We start from the raw sequence: 24,200 nt of genomic DNA, 5'->3' as shown, positions 1-24,200 counted from the left end.
CATTTAATATAGAACTGCTTAGATGTGAGACAAATTTAAGCAGTATAGGGGTTGAAAATACTTTTTTTTTTTTTTAAATACTTTTAAGACATTATGTCAGCCCTACTGTTTTAGGGCAGTTCAGTGATAAGGCCAAAGGTGGGAGGGGAGGCTTCAAGATACTGATAGATTCATTCACTCTTTCTTTAGCTCATATGTTTACTCATTGATTAAAAAATATTCATCAATCATTTACGGTGTGCAAGGCACTTGCCATCACTGAAGATACATTGATCAACGAAACAATACTTTCTCAATCTTCAAGAACTCTACATAGCTATGGGGGTGATGATATTAAACAAATAACTGAAACCTTTGATTGCAAATGTAACAACCACTGCAAAGCTAAGAGTGGTGTATTCTGGAAGTGTATCACTGGAGACCTTTACTCTTTAGCTTCCTACCCCATTCAAGTTCAAAATTTGTGAAGTATCTTGTATTTGGGCATGGGAAATTTTTCAGGGGCTTCAACTGGCTTGACAGAATTGAATAAAATTATAAAGTGTGTGAAATAGTTTTTCCAAAACATAAATGGAATGACATGCTTTACTTTGAGGCTGGTTGAAACTAGTGATTTTTTTTTTTTTTTTAATTATTGAACTGCCTGGGATACTGTCTTCATGTGATTCTTAACAACTTAACTACTTTTCATTGTTGTTGTTTGGGGCTTAAAATACCAAAAGCTTTCCTTTTAAATATCCAGTTGACATCTCCCTGGGGAAGGAAGATACGTATCACTGAGGGTTACATGTAGTTTCACATCTAATAGAAATAATAATGCTAATGCTAATGATGGCAATAGAAAGGGGACACTAGTGCCTGTTATGTATCAGATACATTCTAAGAATTTCACATACATCAATTGTTTTAATTCTTTGATTATATCATTTTTAGACAGAGCCTAGATTTCCCAGATGAAATCAGGACACCTTAGATTTACCTTTAATTTGCATTGAGGCATAGCTTTTATTTCATCAGACATTTTATGTTTTCCCTCAATCTCTATTTGTTCTTGTTGCCTCTGGGAGCTGGACGTAGCTTCTAGCACTGTCAGCCCCACACTAGAATGGAATTTTTAATGCACTGTGTTTCTTTAAGTAACTGGCTGCCAGTTCAAAGGTTGTCATTTAAGCCGATGACCTAGATTCATGTTCTAGCTAAAAAATTAGACCAGGAAGATAGGAATCAGGCATTTTTACTTTTTGTGCCAGGACTCAGATCTTGCTGTGAAGTATGTGGAATTTTCCAAACACAGGAAAAGGATAGAAATTCTAGGTTAAAAAAAAAGGCATAAGAAATGTCTATCATATCTATTCATCATATGCCTTTCCTATTTCTATAAAGGATCAGCCAAAGATTTGATGATCTTACCTATACATACCATTTTTTCCCTGAAATGATATGCAGGGTACCACCTATAGGTATTGTTTAAATAATTGCTATTAAGCAGTGTTTCAGATTTGTCTTATTAACTATTTCCTGCCTAGGAAATTGACTTGAAATATCAATCTCTTGGTCAGAGAAAATAAGAATGGAAGATGAATAAGAAGAGCTTAGAAGCATTGATAAAGGACAAAAGCATGGGATATGTTTTCAGAAAAGTGTAAATACGCTGATCATGAACAAGGGTAGTATATTTTCACTTGGTGGAGGACATTGTGAATCTACTGAAATTTAGGGTCACTAGTTTGATGAATTTTCCTTGATGGGAACACGATTTTTTAAGAAAACTGATCACTGATGAAGTTTATTATCTTTGCTTCAAGGCATTTAAAAAAAAAGTTTTCTGTATGGCAGCAGTCAACGCCATGAATCATATATAAGCTGGGCACTGGAAAAAGGAATAGTCATGATGCCAGGCAGGGTGTTAAGGAAGCAGTAACCATAATAGCTTTAGATATGAAAATTAAAATGTATAGGTAGGGTAATCAAGATCTTTGCAAAAAAAGCTTTCCTAAACACTCTAAGTATATTGTGTGTGCTCACGATTTCTTTGTGCTTTGGCACTGTCTTCCACTTTACTTTCACATACCACGGAAGCAGCCCCAAAAGATCCAGAAGTCATCTTTGGAGCTGCTACTGTCATTGCATATCTTCAGCCTACCCTTACTAAATACTCCGTTGATTCAGGCAAGAAGAAAACAACTGCTGACATTTTTTAGTTGACTTACCGATTGTGGCATTTGGCGCTTGACACAGGACTTAAACCAGAAAATGCGTAAGAATCTTCTCCCCTTGTACCCTTACCGTTTTTAGTGATTCTTTGGAAGTAGAAGATAATGTTGGCGTATGCTTGAGGGTGGTAATAAGAGTATGAAAAACAAGAGAAAGTATGTTTTATAAAGTATGGCTCCTAGATGGACTTTAAAAGTATGATTTTTCAGTACCCAAACATGTTTGACTTATTTGAAACATTAAAATACTTCCCTATCAGCCCAGACCCTGATAGTTCAGTCTTGTTTTCTAAAATTCACTTTTGTAGAATAGTAAGAATAGGGAACAGATATTTGAAACCTAAGAAGTCTAGTGTTTGAGTCTACACAATCAGCCACAAGAGTCTCCTGCCTACCAGAAAAATCACTAAAACTTGAAAACTTTGGTTTTTACACGTAATAGAAATGAACAGATATGTTACATACAATATATTTTAAAAATGTTTTAAAATAATATGAGGAAAATGATTAAAATTTTTTTCATTGAAATAATTAGCTAATAGTTTACAGGTATTAATTGTATAACAAATATATGATATTTTATATTTAATTGAGTTTAGAAATATTATTAAAGTTATTAATTTCCATGTGGTTTATGTTGATTAAAAATGTTAATGTAACTGTAGAGCACATAAACAGCCATAAATGATGAATGGAGAAGCCTTTTAACTTAATTGGAATCTATTAAAAATGAAATAAGCAGTCTCATTTGTAGAATAAGTAAAGTGCACTCACAAAGAACCATATAGCAGGGATAGTTTTGGTGCTTATGAAAACAAATAATTACTCTCACTTGTGTATGAAATTTTTTTAAATACTTTATTTATTTATTTGAGATAAAGAGAGAGTGAGAGAGAGACAGAGACCAGGAGCCGGGGGCAGAGGGAGAGGGAGAAGCAGGGTACCCACTGAGCAAGGAGCCTGACACGGGGCTCAATCCTATGACCTCGGGGTCATGATCTGAGCTGAAGGTAGATGCTTAACTGACTGTGCCACCCAGGTGCCCCTCATTTCTGTATGAAATTTGATTTTCATTGTGAAATTTGAAAGTGAGAACTTGATGTATTTCATCAAACCTATTTTTTTGAGAATATGGACCTAAGTTTTATAATTCTATTTATTTTACCTTAAATTATGATAAGCAAATTTATGGACTTCACAGTCTTATTAGAAGGGCATAAATTTAGGGACACTGTTTTAAATTTCTTATTTTTAATGATTAAGAGAATATTAATATTTTTTCCATTTATGCCATTGCTTAGTGTGATCATCTATGCTACATAGTCTTAGGTATTTTCCATGTAAGACATGTTTATGCTCATCCATTGAAATCCTTTTCAGGATAATCCAGCACCTGGCAGCTATAATGTTCAGAAATCATATGAGATGTCCCAAGTTCAACATAAATACATGGCACCTCGTAGTTTTGTGGCTAAACTGAAACATGCCTCCTTTCTTAGCACAACTCCTCGGTGCCTGGAGAAAATGACTGATGGGCCAGGTAAGTACAAACATTTTTTATTTTTTGAAAGCTATGGAAAGGTTTCCATTATAAAAATAGACAACTATAAACATACCTTTATATTTACCATCCCTCTTTTAAATGTACAGGATGAAAAAAAGTCTGCTTATTCAGTGAAAGATTTTAGATTTTTTTTTCAACTGTAAGATGTGTTTGGGGTTTTATGTCTCTTAACTTCACCAAAGACAACCTTACCAGTTTTAACTTAAAACTAATACATTCATGTTCCATTAGAGAAAAACCCAAAATTCTTAGTAATGCTACATTGTTAGAGGAGAAAGGCACTTTATTGTGTTTTGTAAGATCAGTCTTGTACAAGATACACATCATGTTAGTCTTACAGACTTATTTTAGTTTTTCTCAAGTATCAAGAAAACATCCATATAAAAGATAAACATTTATTTGGGGGGGGGGGTAAAAATTCCAAAAGCAATTTTGAGTTTTAAAATTGGAATTAGTTTGGGGACCCTTGGGTGGCTCAGCAGTTTATAGACTGCTCCAGGGCATGATCCTGGAGTCCCGGGATCGAGTCCCATGTCAGGCTTCCTGCATGGAGCCTGCTTATCCCTCTGCCTGTGTCTCTGCCTCTCTCTGTGTCTCTTGTAAATAAATGAATAAAATCTTAAAAAAAAATTGGAATTAGTTTAGCTACTAGTAATAGTGTTCTTAGACTTAAAATGAATGCAATAACTTCCTTGGTAATGAGGATAAATCAGGTAAGTGTGTTATTTCACACAGGAAAACCAGATAGGAAATAGGAACAATAGTTTTCAACAATAATTTTGAAATGTATTGCCACTAAACAACCAAACTGTTGTAAAGACTCTTTATGAGAATATGAAGAGAAAAAATGAAACAGAATGGAGAAACTCATCGATGGGTTTTTGATGAAAAACCAAATTAAGAGAATACAACTTATCAGCAAATGAGAATACTCAGAGAGCCTGTGATCCACGGAAGCTTGCTTTGTTTTTCATTGTCTTTTAAAAATCAAGTATATTGCCAACTTAAAGGTCTGTTTTAAGTCAAAATTTAATTTTTCTTATTTTCTTTTTTTTTCTCTTGAGTTACTGTACCATTGCTGATTTTGTCAAGTTTTAGCTTTGTTATGAAGTATAATTTAAACACCTTTAGTGTGTCCCTGACCACACTCAGTATGTAGTCACCCAGAATGGTGCAAGGAAATTAGTTCTTTGAAGTTCTGGTACTATCACGGTAACTATCACTAAGCACAAGCAAATAATAAATAAATGTCCATTTCAGGGTCTCTTGAAGTAAATTATGTTGAACTTAATATTCTCTGAAGATTATTTTTTGTCTTTCCCTTTACTGTTCTCTCCGTAAAAATTATTGTAGATGAAATGTATAGGAATTTCAGTTAGGTGCCAGGATTGGCACTGTGACGTTTCATCATTTCAGTATTTAGCCTAGGGCAAGTAAACACACTAATTGTTTTATTAGTTTCTATTTTATAAAATTCAGAAAATATTTGCCACCTACTTGGCTCTCATGAGAATACTAAAGATTAATAAGACTGTGTTTCTTTTTTTTTCTTTCTTCTTTTTATTTATTTATTTTAAAAATTAATTAATTTTTTATTGCTGTTGAATTTGTCAACATACAGAATAACACCCAGTGCTCATCCTGTCAAGTGCCCCCCTCAGTGCCCGTCACCCATTCCCTCCCACCCCCTGCCCTCCTACCCTTCCACCACTCCTAGTTGATTTCCCAGAGTTAGGAGTCTCTCATGTTCTGTCTCCCTTTCTGATATTTCCTACCCATTTCTTCTCCCTTCCCTTCTATTCCCCTTCACTATTATTTATATTCCCCAAATGAATGAGAACATATAATGTTTGTCCTTCTCCGACTGACTTACTTCACTCAGCATAATACCCTCCAGTTCCATCCACATTGAAGCAAATGGTGGGTATTTGTCCTTTCTAATGGCTGAGTAATATTCCATTGTATACATAAACCACATCTTCTTTATCCATTCATCTTTCCACAGACACCGAGGCTCCTTCCACAGTTTGGCTATTGTGGCCATTGCTGCTATAAACATCGGGGTGCAGGTGTCCCGGCATTTCATTGCATCTGTATCTTTGGGTAAATCTCCAGCAGTGCAATTGCTGGGTTGTAGGGCAGGTCTATTTTTAACTCTTTGATGAACCTCCACACAGTTTTCCAGAGTGGCTGCACCATTTCACATTCCCACCAACAGTGTAAGAGGGTTCCCTTTTCTCCGCATCCTCTCCAACATTTGTGGTTTCCTGCCTTGTTAATTTTCCCGATTCTCACTGGTGTGAGGTGGTATCTCATTGTGGTTTTGATCTGTATTTCCCTGATGGCAAATGATGCAGAGCATTTCCTCATGTGCATGTTGGCCATGTGTATATCTTCCTCTGTGAGATTTCTCTTCATGTCTTTTGCCCATTTCATGATTGGATTGTTTGTTTCTTTGCTGTTGAGTTTAATAAGTTCTTTATAGATCTTGGAAACTAGCCCTTTATCTGATACGTCATTTGCAAATATCTTCTCCCATTCTGTAGGTTGTCTTTTAGTTTTGTTGACTGTATCCTTTGCTGTGCAAAAGCTTCTTATCTTGATGAAGTCCCAATAGTTCATTTTTGCTTTTGTTTCTTTTGTCATCGTGGATGTATCTTGCAAGAAGTTACTGTGGCCGAGTTCAAAAAGGGTGTTGCCTGTGTTCTCCTCTAGGATTTTGATGGAATCTTGTCTCACATTTAGATCTTTCATCCATTTTGAGTTTATCTTTGTGTATGGTGAAAGAGAGTGGTCTAGTTTCATTCTTCTGCATGTGGATGTCCAATTTTCCCAGCACCATTTATTGAAGAGACTGTCTTTCTTCCAATGGATAGTCTTTCCTCCTTTGTCGAATATTAGTTGAACATAAAGTTGAGGGTCCATTTCTGGATTCTCTATTCTGCTCCATTGATCTATGTGTCTGTTTTTGTGCCAGTACCACACTGTCTTGATGACCACAGCTTTGTAGTACAACCTGAAATCTGGCATTGTGATGCCCCCAGCTATGGTGTTCTTTTTTAAAATTCCACTGGCTATTCGGGGTCTTTTCTGATTCCACACAAATCTTAAAATAATTTGTTCTAACTCTCTGAAGAAAGTCCGTGGTATTTTGATAGGGATTGCATTAAATGTGTAAGTTGCCCTGGGTAACATTGACATTTTCACAATATTAATTCTGCCAATCCATGAGCATGGAATATTTTTCCATCTCTTTGAGTCTTCCTCAATTTCTTTCAGAAGTGTTCTATGGTTTTTAGGGTATTGATCCTTTACCTCTTTGGTTAGGTTTATTCCTAGGTATCTTATGCTTTTGGGTGCAATTGTAAATGGGATTGACTCCTTAATTTCTCTTTCTTCAGTCTCATTGTTAGTGTATAGAAATGCCAATGACTTCTGGGCATTGATTTTGTATCCTGCCACACTGCCGAATTGCTGTATGAGTTCTAGCAATCTTGGGGTGGAGTCTTTTGGGTTTTCTACGTAGAGTATCATGTCATCTGCGAAGAGGGAGAGTTTGACTACTTCTTTGCCAATTTGAATTTCTTTTATGTCTCTTTGTTGTCTGATTGCTGAGGCTAGGACTTCCAGTACTATGTTGAATAGCAGTGGTGAGAGTGGACATCCCTGTCTTGTTCCTGATCTTAGGGGAAAGGCTACCAAATGCTTACCCGTTGAGAATGATATTTGCTGTGGGCTTTTCGTAGATGGCTTTTAAGATGCTGAGGAATGTTCCCTCTATCCCTACACTCTGAAGAGTTTTGATCAGGAATGGATGCTGTATTTTGTCAAATGCTTTCTCTGCATCTAATGAGAGGATATATGGTTCTTGGTTCTTGCTGATATGATGAATCACATTGATTGTTTTACGAGTGTTGAACCAGCCTGTGTCCCGGGAATAAATCCAACTTGGTCTTGGTGAATAATTTTCTTAATGTACTGTTGGATCCTATTGGCCAGTATCTTGTTGAGAATTTTTGCATCCATGTTCATCAAGGATATTGGTCTGTAATTCTCCTTTTTGGTGGGGTCTTTGTCTGGTTTTGGAATTAAGGTGATGCTGGCCTCATAGAACGAATTTGGAAGTACTCCATCTCTTTCTATCTTTCCAAATAGCTTTAGGAGAATAGGTATGGTTTCTTCTTTAAACGTTTGATAGAATTCCCCTGGGAAGCCATCTGTCCCTGGACTTTTGTGTCTTGGGAGGTTTTTGATGATTGCTTCAATTTCCTCCCTGGTTATTGGCCTATTCAGGTTTTCTATTTCTTCCTGTTCCAGTTTTGGTAGTTTGTGGCTTTCCAGAAATTCATCCATTTCTCCTAGATTGCCTAATTTATTGGCGTATAGCTCTTCATAATATGTTTTTAAAATCGTTTGTATTTCCTTGGTGTTGGTAGTGATCTCTCCTTTCTCATTCATGATTTTATTAATTTGAGTCTTCTCTCTCTTCTTTTTAATAAGGCTGGCTAATGGTTTATCTATCTTATTAATTCTTTCAAAGAACCAACTCCTGGTTCTGTTGATCTGTTCCACAGTTCTTCTGGTCTCGATTTCGTTGAGTTCTGCTCGAATCTTTAATAATTATCTTCTTCTGCTGGATGTAGGATCTATTTGCTGTTTTTTCTCTAGCTCCTTTAGGTGTAAGGTTAGCTTTTGTATTTTAGTTCTTTCCAATTTTTGAATGGATGCTTGTATTGTGATGTATTTCCCCCTCAGGACTGCTCTTGCTGCATCCCAAAGATTTTGAATGGTTGCATCTTCATTCTCATTAGTTTCCATGAATCTTTTTAATTCTTCCTTAATTTCTTGGTTGACCCTTTCATCTTTTAGCAGGATGGTCCTTAACTTCCACGTGTTTGAAGTCCTTCCAAACTTCTTGTTGTTATTTAGTTCTAATTTCAAGGCATTATGGTCTGAGAATATGCAGGGGACGATCCCAATCTTTTGGTATCAGTTCAGACCCGATTTGTGACCCAATATGTGGTCTATTCTGGAGAAAGTTCCATGTGCACTTGAGAAGAATGTGTATTCAGTTGTGTTTGGATGTAAAGTTCTGTAGATATCTGTGAAATCCATCTGGTCCAGTGTATCATTTAAAGCTCTTTTTTCTTTGGAGATGTTGTGTTTAGAAGACATATCGAGTATAGAAAGCGCTAAATTGAAGTCATCAAGTATAAGTGTATTATTATCTAAGTATGTCTTCACTTTGGTTATTAATTGAGTGATATATTTGGCAGCTCCCACATTCGGGGCATATATATTGAGATTGTTAAGTCCTCTTGTTGGATAGATCCTTTAAGTATGATATTTTGTCCCTCTTCATCTCTCACTACAGTCTTCGGGGTGAATTTTAGTTTATCTGATATAAGGATGGGTACCCCTGCTTTCTTTTGAGGACCATTTGAATGGTAAATGGTTCTCCAACCTTTTATTTTCAGGCTGTAGGTGTTCTTCTGTCTAAAATGAGTCTCTTGTAGGCAGCAAATAGATGGGTCCTGCTTTTTTATCCAGTCTGACACCCTGCGCCTTTTGATGGGGTTATTAAACCCATTTACGTTCAGAGTTACTATTGAAAGATATGAGTTTAGTGTCATCAAGATATGAGTTTAGTGTCATCAAGACTGTGTTTCAAAGTCATTTTCAGAAGCTCTGAAGCTCCTTAGATGTATAAAATCTTATTATAATATGAAACATATTTCTTCTTGTTGTCAAGCCAACACTAGCTTCTGAAAGAATTTATGTTAGGGGAATATCTTCATTATGAAGACTGTTAATATTTGGAAGTCAAAGACATAGTGACTGTCCAAGTCACTACACAATTGTAGAGTAGCCAGACAGCTTCTAAGTGAAAAGAGTTTATCACACTGGTTAAAGTAATAATCCATCAAGGTTGGTATCCCGAATCTAAAGGGTAACCTATAATTCAAAGAAATGATAGCAGAAATCCCTCATGTCTCTATAATAAATATATTAGGAAAAAAGTGGATTTCTGAAGGTACTACCTGATACTGTGATGTGTAAATTTCATTTCCTCTGACATGTGCAGATATTGTAATAATTTGAATTGTTCATTCTTTTAGATTTTAATCTGCTAAGGTATATCATCCAAAACATGTCTTGAATATAGAGTCAATAAGGTGACTGAGGCCAATTCAATTAATATCCATCTTTCATTTTGGTAATTGAAAATTAACTTTCATTTGTCCTAATTCTTACACTGATCCAATCAAGGAAAAGATATTCAGGTGTGATATAATCAACTCTCTAAATAGATTCCTCATTTTTTATTGATTTTTACTTAGGCTAGGTTTTTTTTATTGATGAATATGACAAAGAATTCTTGATTATTTTTAATATAGACATAGTAATATGATTTTTCTGCTCTAAAATGAGAATGACTCATTTCTTTTTATAATTCTTAATTACATCTAACATTTGCTGAAAATACCATCTAACTTACTGTGTAAAGTCTTGTGATTTTTTAAAAAAATTATTGTCATATAATCAAAAGATACAGTGATAATAGTTATGTTGGTTATATTTCAATTTTTATACTATGTATAATACCATATCATATCTTAGAATTAAATTAAGAGAAAAGTGTTTTTTCAAGAAGCAACAAGTGTTGGTGAGGGTGTAGACAAAGGGAATCTCTCTACTGTTGGTGGGAATGCAAACTGGTACAGCCACTCTGGAAAACAATAGGTGATTCCTCAAAAAGTATAAAAATAGAACTATGCTCTACCCTAGCAATTGCACTACTAGGTATTTACCGAAAGAATACAAACACTAATTCAAAGGGGTACATGCACCCTGATATTTATAGCAGCATTATTTGGCAATAGCCAAATTGTGGAAAGAGCCCAAATATCTATTGACTGATAAATGGACAAAGAATGAAATATCACTCAGCTGTAAAAAAGAAATGAAATCTTGCTGTTTGCAATGATGTGGATGGAACTAGAGATGATAATGATAAATGAAATGAGTTAGAGAAAGATAAATACCATATGATTTCACTCATTTGTGGAATTTAAGAAACAAAACAATCATAGGAGAAAAAAGAAAGATTCAACCTAAGAAACAGACCCATAATTATAGAGAACAAATTTATGGTTACCAGAGAGGAGGTGGGTGGGGAATGAGTTAAGTAGATGATAGGGAATAAGGATGGCACTTGTTGTGATGAGCAGTGGATGTTGTATGGAAGTGTTGAGGCACTAAGTTGTATACCTGAAACTAATATTATGCTGTATGTTAACTAACTTGTTAACAAGTTATGTTAATATAAATAAAAACTCAAAAAAAAGAAGTATTTTAATCCTATTGTCATTTAAGCATTGGTAATTTTATTTTATTTTTATACTAATGCAAAGGACCTTTTGGGGTTATGTTTAATTCTTTACAAGTCAGATAAAATTATTTTCTGTTGTTATGTGTTTATATACATATACACATAAGTGAAACTATAAAATTGAATCAATTTATAGAGTATGATAGGCAAATTCATTTCTTGAGTCATGACATTACTAACAATTCAGTGATTTCCCTTACAGAACTTAAAGAACATGTATATTGTTATCTTTCTACCTATAAATAGAATAATTGGCAAATTAAAATTGATTAGCAGATATTTTACATTTGTAGTTAAAGTGTTAAGAACTGAGGTTGATAAATGATATATTATGAATTGTGAGTTTGGTTGATAAATGAATAATAGTCTTATGGGATTTATTAATTTATAGGGCATTCATTCAATCACTCAACATTTAATGGTGATTTATTTATTTAAAATTGTTTAGAACTTTTAATAGCATGAAAGTGGTTGTGTTTTACTCATAAATGAAGTCTTGTCTTTGCATATATTTAAGAGAGATAAAATGTATTTTCATTATCTAAATTAAAGAGGGAAATAGTATATTTGCATTAAGTATAATTTAGACCATTAAATGTTGTGTAACCAATGAAGACACTTTAGAAAAATTTAATGAAGAGATTATTAAATGAGGTGCATCACATTATAAAGCAATCTACTCTTATTGCACCAAATTTTAATTCATAGATATGTAAATGAGTTTGTGATTGATCCAGGTCAGGTAAAGTAAAATTTTTGTTAAGTGGAAAAATGCTTAAACATTACTTTATTATTCATAATGACCTGGTTTTGGACATTTAGAGAAGGGAAATACTCAGCAAATTTATAAAGAAAATGAATGAAAATATCAAGTGTGGAAAACTGGAGACTCTTATACAGTGTGGTGGAAATATAAGTTGGTATCAGTGATTCTCAAGCAGGCTGACATAATGTTTCAAATATATATGCCATTTAACCACCAAATCCTACTTCTGGGATTATCCTACAGAAATAATTAATGATATACCCCAAATTTAAGCTTTAAGGAAATTAATCAAAGAACACTAGTAATGAAAAGTTTACAATGTCTTAAATGAAAGGAAAATGGGGTTTAGTTAATTCTCATACATCAAGTGGATAGAGTTCTTTGAAAAAATATTAAGTGGTATATATATTTAAAACTGGCAAGAAGATTCATTTGATTTGATTAGTCATTTAACAAACATGCACTGAGGGTCTTTTTATGTATTCACCACTATTCCAGGGCCTTGAACTAAATATAAGCATTGTTGTTTCATAGAGCTTAATATGAGGTCTAGTGGGCATTTAATGGATCAGATATTTAATTGAATAGAAAAAATAGATCAATAGATTGATAGATGAAAGTGAACAAGGAAAAAAAAGCAAAGAAAGAAAAAAAAGAATAAATGCCAGGTAGTTATAAATGCTATGAAGAGGAATAAGAGAGAGAAGGACGATTGGGAGTTCCGAGTGGGTTGAACATAGTTTCAAAGAATGTTATCAGAGAAGGCCTCATTGAAAAAATAATATGTAAGTAACCTACTTCGACTTGTTAAAGATTTTGTTTTACTTTCAGTTGTTTTAATTGGCTCCACTAGATGAATGTACATTGGTTTATAATAAGTAAAAATTAATTTAAGATTTTTAAATGAAGAAAAACAATTGAAGCTTAAAGCACAATTTTTATTAAAATCAAGTATTTAAATGAATGTAAGATTCCACAACATATGTGGTGTATAAGACAATATTTGAAGACTGAATGCAACAGGTACCGAGATTTACTTTGTTTAGAAAATATAGATAATTTCTCATGAAAATAGCATTGTGATTTCTGCATCACATTCCCACAGCAATTTATTTCAGGAAACAAATGTAATCTATCTTAGAGTTTAATTGAACATATACCATGTAGGTAGTTTTGTTTACTTTTTCAATAAACATAAGTAATACCCTTGATATAAAAATCAGTGTAGTGTGAAAACTAATTATTTATTTTCTCAGTGGCTTGTAAAATTATGGCTTCAGAAATGCTATAGAGTTCATCAAAATGCAGTCTATCCCTCTTGCTAAGGACTGTTAACTTATTGCAATAAATACATAATTTTTGTTGTTTTTCTATAGCTAATGGAAGTGCTTTTGGGATGATAAAATGTAAGGTAATTCTGAGTATAGGCAAAAATAGATCAGATCAATTTTGAGGATTTGTTGATTCTGTATTTATTAAAAATGATGGATGAGTGTCTCAGTTGGTTAGGTCTTCAACTCTTTATTTTGTCTGAGGTCATGATCTCAGGGTCATGAGATTAGGGTCCATGCTGGGTGTGGAGGCTACTTGAGCTTCTCTCTCTCTGTCTCCCTCTGCTCCTCCCCTTATTTCTCTCTGTCTAAAAACCAATGATGGAAATGTTATTTTTGAAAATGAACTAATTTTATTGGATTCACCTCAAATTTTGTTTCACTTGGCACTTAATCTGTATTTCAAGTAAATTCTCCTTACTTATGCATAATTTGAGAATGATCATATTTATCTTAAAGATTTTATTTATTTATTTATTTATTTATTTATTTATTTATTTGAAAGAGAGAGAGTGCACACAGGATTGGAGGGAGGGGCATTGAGAGAGAGGGAAAGAGAAGCAGACTCCCTGGTGAGCAGGGATCCTGATGGGGAACTGGATCCCAGGACCCTGAGATCTTGACCTGAGGCAAAGGCAGATGCTTAACCAACTGAGCTACCCAGGCATCCTTCATATTTATTAATAAGCATATATTACAGGCAAAATTATCCTATGCATAGTATATTGAGTTTGGGGTTATTTACTTTTTGGATACTAAGGAATTTTGAAAAGTATGGAAAAGGCTTTATTTGAAGAGAGAATAAGTATGCAGGGAGTAGGGGTAGGACAGGACTGGTACACAATATTTTACAACATAAATGATAAAAGTATCAAATTCTGATGTAGAGTTATAGCCTTAAAGTAGAAAATGGTGTGAAACTGTAAAGAATAATTGACAATATGTGTATTTTATATAAACAATATATAGAGGTGAGTTTATCTCAAACATTTTATGGGTGTAGCTTTATATATTAGAGTGAATTATAAATTGATAAAACAAAGAGGCCACATATTTAAAAAATAATTATATTAGCTTGGAACTAAGAGGGATAGACACAGTATATAAAATAAAAAGAGGCCCTTGGACACTGAAATTTCTGTAGGTAGGAAGTTGGCTGAAAAACCACCTAGTTGCAAACATGCCTACTTTTGTGGAAAAAGAAGGATGACTTAAAAGAACAGAACCAGAAACCCACAGAATAGAGTCATGAATCAAATTGAACAACTCTTAGGAATTAGAACTGGGCCCTAATATAGGAACTGGCAGCATGTACTCTGCTGGATTTGAAATGCCATGAGCCTATGACTGCTATGTCCCTCCTGTTTTTCTCCCTTTGAATGTTGATAGCCTTTATCTTATTCTGTTCTATCATTAGTATAAGGATATCTGTGCGGAAGTAAGTTAAGGCCTTTAGATGGAGAGGAATGATATTCAAAGAGTTGTACAGAGGAACTAATACAGAGAAGTCTCATCCACATCTGAAGCAGAATTTATTGAGATTCTGACTTCAAGTTATGCCACAATAGGATGAAATTTGGGAGTTTTCAAAGTATTTTACGTATGGGATGTGAAATGTAGCCAGAGAATGGACTGTGGAAGATTGTGTTTCCAAAGTTTTTGCCACAATATATTTCATCCTACATGTTCTTCACATAGTGCAGAGTTGACAGTGCTCTCATTGAGTACTGGAGTTTATTTCCAGATCCCTGGTGGACCTTTGATATTGCTCCTATAGAGTGTAGCAAAGGGTTGCTATGTGACTGCTGAGGCTAAATCATAAAAACTTCATGCACTTCTGGATGGTCCCCTCAGAATAACTACTCTTGAAACTAGCCATCCTGCCAGTATAAAACCAAGCGGCCAGGGAAAGGTTCATGAAAAGGAAATGAGGCCCCCAGGCCTAGCTTACAGCCAACAGTCAGCATGGACTAGCCAGCGTTATGAGTGTAAGTGGAAGCAGAACCTCCAGTCCCCAGTCAGGCTGCCCCAGCTGACACGCTGTGCTGCTGAGATGAACTTTTTCCTCTACGTCATGACTAACGATAATTTTGAAATTTTTTATTCATGAGAGACAGAGAGAGGCAGAGACATAGGCAGAGGGAGAAGCAGGTTCCCTGCGGGGAGCCCAATGCAGGAGTTGATCCTGGGACCCCATGATCATACCCTCAGCCAAAGGCAGACACTCAGCCCTGAGCCCCCCAAAGTTCAGATTTTTAAGCAAAATAAATGATTATGTTGTTTTAAGCCACTAGTTTTGAGGGGTAGATTTTTATGCAGCAATAGATAATCAGAACAATTTCTAAGCAGAGAAGGGAGACAAAAGAAGGCAGATAAAGTTAGTACTAAGTAAAAGTCTCAAAGGTGATGTAGTCCAAAGAATAGGAAGTTGAAATTCTATGTAATTACTAAAGTGAAGATGTATTCATGCCTACAATTGAAGTTGAATTAAGAGTGAGGTTAACTCCAGGATTAGAAAGGGTATTAACAATAATATTAAACTATCTTAGAAATATTTGATAGGGTAACTAATAAGATGATCCATGTTCTGAAATCCTCTAAGAAGGTGGGAGAGAACATTAGAGTTGGGTATATAATAGCCACACAGAGGAAAATAGCTCAATTTAGATTATTAATGATGAAAATAGATGTATTTGAGTGAAAGTTTCAGGTTTTCAAAGCATTTCACATATATTACTGGATTATTACAACTAGCTTAGGGTTAATGATCACTGTCCTTATTTATATGGGAGAAAACTGAAAGGTAATTAAAAGAAAAGAAAATTTGCTTATACTAACACAAAAAATAGTATAAACAAGAATAAGATCAAGATGGTTCACTTTTCTGTTAATTCTTTATAAAAAATACATTTTGAGCACATACTATTTTTCAGACTGTGCTATAAAAAATGGAGTAATACTCAATCCTTGTCCTCAAATCTCGAATATCTAGCAAGGGAGAAAAATATCCACAGATAATTATAATAAAATTCCACTATTAGTGGTCCCTATATTACAGTTGTTTCCAAAATCATATATAAATTTATTGGCAAATGGATGAGCAGGTCTTTTAAAAAAATTTTACTGAAATATATTTGACATATGTTAGTTTAAGGTTACAACATAAGGTTGATTTGATACTTTTATATATGCTTTATAATAGCTATTGTAGCATTAGGTCCCACCTTTATCAGGTCATATAATCACTTCTTTTTTTGTGATGGGAATTAGTTAAGATCTTGTCACTAAGCAAGCTTGATGCTTATAATACAATATTGTTGCCTATAATAATTATGCTGTGCATTATATCTCCAGGACTTATTCATCTACTGGTTGTAAGTTTGGACTCATAAACAACACCACTCCTGTCCCCCAGTCTCCAGCCCCTGGCAATCATCATTTTATTCTCAGTTTTTATAAGTTCAGCTTTTTTTTTTTTTTTAGATTCCACATACAAGTGATATCATAAGGTATTTATCTTTCTCTTTTTCACTTACCTCAGTATAATGTCTTTATGGTCCAATCCTGCAAATGGCAGGATTTCCTTCTTTCTCATGGCTAAAAAATATTCCATGTCTATATCTACCACATCTTCTTTATGCATTCATCTGTTGATGGGCACTTAGGTTTCCATATCTTTGTTCTTTTGAATAATGCTACAATAAACATGGGAATGCAGATATCTCCTTGATAGAGGAACAGTTGTTAATATAAATTTTTTAAACTCAGAAAGTAAGGTTACAAAGCATAGTTTATAGTATATTGGTAAGCTAAGAAGGTATACATTTATCTATCCATTCACTGGTTGAAGGACATTTAGGTTGTTTCCAAATTTTGACTATTATAAATAATGCTGCTATGAACATCCATGTGCAAGTCTTTCTGTAGATATATTTTAATCTCTCTTGGGCAATTACACAGGAGTAGAATTGCTAGTTAGGCTAGTAGTTTTATCTTTAATTTTTTGAGGAACTTTTAAATTGTTTTTCAAAGTGGTTTTACCTTTTTTTTTTTTTTTTTTTTTTAACTTCCAAGGTTCCTTTATTTGTTTTGAAAACAACCTCCATTCTTTACTTCTCAATTTAGTCTTGGCTTAGTGACAAAAAAGGCTTTTCTCTCTGTCCTCTTTTGTAAGAAAGGGAACAACATAAACACTCCCCATGAGATCTCTCTCCCCAGATTCCACTGAAGGGCAGATGGGGCCAGGACTGAAACTGGAACAGCACGGAGAACATGTAGGATCTGTCTCTGATCCCCACTTGGCTTACAATCCCTTCCTCCATCCTTCCTGAGACATCTGCTCCTGTCCGGAGGGCTCTGGCTTCAACTTCCGGTTCAGAGCATCTATAGTAGCTACAATATTAACTACAACAATTATGACAAATCATGTGAATTTATAATTACATATAAATTTGTAGTAGTTCAAAGCACAATATCTTTTAAAATCTTTATATTTCATCTGTCAAAAGAATATTAAAATAACATTTTGTTTATTAAATTTTATGGTAAAACTTGAAAGAGAAAATAACTGTTTTATAAATATATACATTTATACAATTGACCCTTGCACAATGCAGGGATTAGGGGCACCCACCCTATTTGCGGTTAAAAGTACATAAATTTGATTCCCTCCCCACCAACTGAACTACTGATAGTTTACTGTTGACAGAAAGCCATACTGATAAGACTGTTAACACATATTTTGTATATTGTATGTATCATATACTACATTCTTACAATAAAGTAAGCTAGAGAAAGATGTTATTAAATAGAGAAAATACCTTTATAGTCCTGTATTGCAAGATTTCCACGTATAAGTGAACCCACACAATTCAAACATGCATTGTTCAAGGGTCAACTATATAATTCTTGGTAGATATAATTCATTAGGAAGACTTTTTTGTTTTTTGTTTTTTGTTTTGGTACTGACCTTCAAATCTGAATGAAGCTTATCAAATTAAGTTTTAGCAGGATTCCTGGCTGGCTCAGTGAGTAGAGTATGTGATTCTTGATCTTGGAGTCGTAAGTTCAAGTCCCACATTGGGAGTGGAGCCTACAAAACATACACACACATAAACACACACACACACACACACACACACACATTAAGTCTTAGCTAAAACATTGGAAAGTTTTGGGAAGTATAAGAAAAATTCAAATAGACTTGACTTTTAATAGAGGAAGTTGGTTCAACAGGAGGCTACTTATTGCTGGAGTTATGCAAGCATAAGCTGGATGATTTCTCTACTCAGAATGCTTTGGGATAGATTTCTGTGGAGAATGGGAAGCTGGGCTTGAAAACCTTAAAGCCTTCTACTCATTCTCACCCTGGTAGTCTAATAATTCTCTAGGTAATAAGGAGGCAGCCAATATAGAAATGCAATAATGTAAATTGTAATATGACTATAATGAGATAATTTATTCTATTTATGAAGGGAATTTTGATTTATAGAGAATAATATAAGGACAAATGATACTGTATCTGCTCATTATTCCAAATTTCAGGAATGTTTTCCTGAAGAAATCATCACTAACTTTTTTGTTTTTTTGTTTTTTTAGATTCTCCATGTAAATGATAACACACAGTATTTGTTTTTCTCTGTCTGACTTGTTTCACTTAGCATAATGCCTTCAATGTTGTTGCAGATGATAGGATTTTCTGTTTTTTTAAAATAGCTGAATAATATTCCATTGCACTTTTACCTTCTTTATCTATTCATCCATTCATGGCTACCTACTTAGGTTGTATCTAGGTATGCTTTTCTGTATATTTATCCTGAGAGATTTATATAGTGCTTCTTGAGTTTGTGCCTTGATGTCTTTTTTTTTCGTTTAGTTTAGAAAGTTCTTTCATTAAATATTCAAATATTACATTTTTTAAAACTCTTCTTTCTTTCTTTCCTTCTCTTTTATCTCATTCCTCCTCCTCTTCTTGGTCCTTCTTTTCAGCTCCAACTAAACATACCTTTTTTTGTTTTCTTTTATAATCTCTTCTTCATTTCCCATCCTTCCCGCCCCCCCCCCCATGAATCATGTAGGTATTTTATTTAATCTTCTCTTCCAGTTCATTGATTCTTTCTTCTGTGTATAATCTGCTTTTGTAAACAATCTCATAAATTCTTTTTTTTAAAGATTTTATTTATTTATGATAGACATAGAGACAGAGAGAGAGAGAGAGAGAGAGAGAGGCAGAGACACAGGCAGAGGGAGAAGCAGGCTCCATGCTAGGAGCCCGACGTGGGACTTGATCCCAGGTCTCCAGGATCGCTCCCTGGGCCAAAGGCAGGCGCTAAACCGCTGAGCCACCCAGGGATCCCCCAACAATCTCATAAATTCTTAATTTTAGTTATTATATTTTTACTTACACAGTTTGCAGTATGGCTCTGAATGATCAGTATTTTGAGGCAGTCTATTGGGATTCTATGGGCTGCTCATAACGCTTTTCATGCACAAAGCATTTAAAAATTGTTTTTCAGATTGGTACATAAAGGAAGTAGAACAAACATATTCTTTGCTCCCAGGAATTTAAAAGCAAAAACGGAAAATACTTAGGCAGAAGGAAATATAAAAAATGTATCAAAAATTTACATATTATTTTTAAAAATAAGCCAATAAATATATTAAATGAGTTAATATATGAGCGTGAAAGTCCAGGATTCATAAATGTTTGAGTTATATTATTTTCTTCAAATAAGGAAGGTTATAAAAGCTAAATACAGTATTATCTATATTATAGAAAGACATCGGAAACAAACGGTTGGCTAATGATAGACTATTTGACATAATACACAAGTCCATGGAATATTATTTGATGATGAAAAATCATAGCATATTCTACTACAGTGAATGTTTCTTTAGTGTGATTTAGCTCATATCATATGTTATTTAAGAATAGGGCAAGAAATCAGTAAAAGTCATAAATTGTCTTGATTCATATGCAGTTATATCTTAAGGCAACAAGTATATCAAAATTTCTTATGATTAGAGAGAAAGACTTAACAATATATGAAGAATTTAAGGAAAATAAGCCAAAATTTACGCAGTTGTGCCTTCTTAGTGCTCACTGTCACTGATGTTACACTTTTCACCATGTTAAGATTTTGAGAAAGCTAAAAGAACAGGTAAAGAGGTTACAAAGACATTTTTCTTTGTATTAAAAAACCAAACCACATATCCCTTCACAAAACAAATCTCCTCCCTGCCCCGGAAAACAAAATGAAACTTCAAAACAAAAATTCCTGATTCATGAATTCTTTACCTCAGGTCAGATTTTTATTCTTATTTTTGTTGTTGTTGTTGTTGTTGTTATTTCAGATTTGTTATTGATGGAACTTGTTTTTATCAAGAGTGAATGCCCTCAAGAACCTAATACTTGAGAAAGAAAGAAGCATGATCTCTAGAGTTAGTTAAAGGCTATGAAGGATAGGATGACACTGTCCTCTTTTTAATGGTTTGGAACACTATCGGTTAGTACACAGGTCTCTAAGTGCTTTGTATATGGTAAAATACACATAACAAAATTGATCATCTTAACCATTTTTAAAATTTTATTTATTTTTCAAATTTTATTCATTTTAGAGGGAGTGAGAGAGAACATGTCAGCAGGGGGAGGATTGGGAGGGGGAGAGAGAAAGAGAGAGAGAGAGAGAGAGAGAGAGAGAGAGAAGTAGACTGTGTACGTGTACTTGTGCTACAGTATGGAGCCTGACTCAGGGCTTGATCTCAGGACCCTGAGATCATGACCTGAACTCAAAACAAGAGTTAGATGCTTAACCAACTAAACTTACCCAGGTGCCTCATTAACCATTTTTTAAAAAATTTATTTATTTGAGAGAGAGAAAGAGAGCATGAGTGGGAAAGGGAGAGGGAGAGGGAATTTCAAGCCGACTCTACATGGGGCATGGAGCTGGATGTGGGGTTTCATCCCACAACCCTGAAATCATGACCTGAGGTGAAACCAAAAGTCTGAGCCTTAACTGACTGTGCCACCCAGGCACCCTGATCATCTTAACCATTTTTAAATGTGCAGTTTAGTGGTATTAAGTACATTCATGTGTTCTGCAACCATTACCACCATCCATACTCAGAACTCTTTTTATCTTGTAAACTGAAACTCTTTACTCATTAAACAGTAACTCCTGGGTAGCCTGGGTGGCTCAGCGGTTTAGCACTGCCTTCGGTCCAGGGTGTGATCCAAGTCCCGCGTCAGGCTCCCTGCATGGAGACTGCTTCTCCCTCTGCCTGTGTCTCTGCTTCTCTCTCTCTCTCTCTCTCTCTCTCTCTCTCTCTCTGTCTTAAATAAATAAATAAATAAATAAATAATCTTTAAAACACAACAACAACAAAAAAGAAACACACCCCAAAACAGTAACTCCTTATTACCTCTCCTTACCGCCAGCCCCTACAAGCCTCGGAATAGATGAAGTGCCCACCATGCTGTGGGGAATGTAAAAAAGAATGAGACAGTTTTCACACTGCCTTCCTTAGTATATACTATGAGGAAGTGACTCTTAAGAGAGAAAGAAAAAGAAATTGGGATGGTGGTTAATATGAGCTTTCTTGTGTTACAATTTTAATTCTGAGTAACACTCAGCTCTGTCACTGGCCAACCTACTACTCTAGATTCATGGTTGGTTACATATTCACTATAGTTTCTATATTTGTTGTTTGAGAGAAATCTAAATAAGAGGCACAGGTTGTGCTAGTCTTTGAAATACCACTTCAATATGATAGGGTTTTATTGACAACAATGTGTTATTAACAGTAGGATAGGGCGAGAATTATAGGAAGAAAGGATGGAAAGATGGGAAGGGAAGGAGGAAGATAGATTTTCTTGACCTAGTTGATGGTAGTAAAGGGTAGAAATATGTGTGTTGGAGAGGGGAGTTTTCTTATAAGCCCAGGGAATATAATCACAGAAATTAGGAGAGTTAAAGGATAAAATATTATTAACTAAATAATGAGAAGGCAAGATTAAGGGAATAAAGGGAGATAGGAAAACTGAAGATTATGATATTCTTGAAGTGGTTCTACTTTTTATATATAATTATAATCTTTGTGGTCAGAAATTATGATTTTGTAACTGTTAATTTTATACACAATGAATTAGAAAACGTAGTATCTACTTTAAATGTAATCATTTCCATGTAGGATAATGTTGCCATTGAATAAATGAAAAATATGTTTCAGTCAGATATAATATTCTTTTCAAGCAAGCCATGTCTACTTTTGTAGAGTCATTCCTCTTTGGAAATGCTATACAACTGTTCTAAATTAAATTAGAATTCAGGTACTTGGAACACAGAAAGACAACTCTTTTTATAATAGAAAATATAATAAAAATTTTTAAATAGTTCAATATAGGATAATTATATAAAGTTATATAAAGTGTGTCTAGATAATGCTGTAAATTTATTAAAATTCAACACTATGTTATGATAGTTTTATATGGTAGCTTTACAGAAAGATTATATTATCCAATTTGTTATACTTCTTATAACTGCATTTCAATTAAAACACTTAGCAATTTCCTTGTTCTTTTTGAAATATTTTGAAACCCATTAGTGTGTCAGTGACTTGGCACTGCTCTCTAATTGCAATAGATATCAAGTGATAAAAATTGATTTTTTTGTACCTTACTTTGAAGAGTCAGCATTGGTTACCTGAATATATTATAATTCCTTTAAAATATTAATCCATGTTGCTTAAAGTTTTCATTTCTGAGTTTGGGATTAGATGTGCAGTTTTTTTTCACTAAAGAATGATTTGTATTGTATTGAAATATGGAATTCTAAGAAATGTTATAATATTAAAAATCTGTTTTAAAAATCTACCTTTTATACATAAAGCTAAATTATACCAACATAGGTTCAGTGTATCCACATTTACCCATTTTGAGTATCATATAATTTTTATTTTAAATATATTAAAGTAATAATGAAAATAACAAATTTATATTTCCAGGAAACAATGAAACCTTAAATCTTGTGGCTTTACCTACTAATAAAAAATTACTACATTAAAAATATTATAGAAAAGTACACAGATTATTAGTTTATATCTCAGTGCATTTTTATAAATTGAACTGGCCATGTAACCATTATCAAATGAAGAAACAGAACATTAAAAACATCCTTAACCCCTCCCCTAACTCTCTCCTAGTCATTAATCATTATTCTGGCTTCTGTCACCATTGCTTTATTTTCACTATTTTCAACTTGTGTAAATTGAGTAATAAGGTTATTTTGTGTATACCTTCTTTCATTCAACCTTATGATTTATGGCCTATAAACTATATTGTCTCAGGTGACAATCATTAGTTCATTCTCAACATAGGAATGTGTCATAAGGGCTCCTGGGTGGCTCAGTCAGTTATGCATCTGACTCTTGGTTTCAGCTTAGGTCATGGTCTCATGGGTTAAGGGAATGAGCCCTGGATAAGGCACCACACTCAAAGGGGAGTCTTTTTTTTTTTTTTTTTCTTTAAGATTTTATTTATTCCTGAGAGACACAGAGAGAGACACAGAGACATAGGCAGACAGAGAGATGCAGGCTCCATGCAGGAAGCCCGATGTGGGACTCAATTCCAGGAATCCGAGATCATGCCGCAGATGCTCAACCACTGAGCCACCCGAGCTTCCTGTCAATGGGGGGGTCTTCTTGGTATTATCTCCCTCTTCCTCTGTTTCTCCCTGCTGTCTTCTGTGCTCTTTCTTTCTCTCTCTCTCTCACTCTTTCTAAAATAAAATAAATATTTTTAAAAAGAACATATTACAATTTCTTTATCCATCTTAACTCATCTTACTACTGATGGAAATTTGGGTTGTTTCCAATTTAGTGCTTTTATGAGTACTGTTAATAGTGAATATTGTACATATATTTTTGGTGCATATAA

General features: G+C 34.2%; 1 protein-coding gene across 43 annotated transcripts in view; it reads left to right on the top strand.

Moving 5' to 3' along the window:
• STPG2 (sperm tail PG-rich repeat containing 2) overlaps positions 1-24,200 on the top strand; it is a 523,536-nt gene that overhangs the window by 212,420 nt on the left and 286,916 nt on the right. For all 43 annotated transcript variants that reach the window (XR_013371292.1, XR_013371283.1, XR_013371282.1 and 40 more), the window contains one exon: positions 3,594-3,753. Coding sequence is in view for 22 of the 43 variants with exons in the window: in XM_077882938.1 (XP_077739064.1) it covers positions 3,594-3,753 (160 nt within the window). In the remaining 21 variants the exon portion in view is untranslated. The remainder of the gene's footprint in view (positions 1-3,593; positions 3,754-24,200) is intronic.

Source organism: Canis aureus, chromosome 33 (genome assembly GCF_053574225.1).
Source record: "Canis aureus isolate CA01 chromosome 33, VMU_Caureus_v.1.0, whole genome shotgun sequence".
In the NCBI taxonomy this organism is placed as follows: domain Eukaryota; kingdom Metazoa; phylum Chordata; class Mammalia; order Carnivora; family Canidae; genus Canis; species Canis aureus.
The sequence above is the reverse complement of the archived record's forward strand: the minus strand, read 5'-3'. Positions and strand labels throughout refer to the sequence as shown.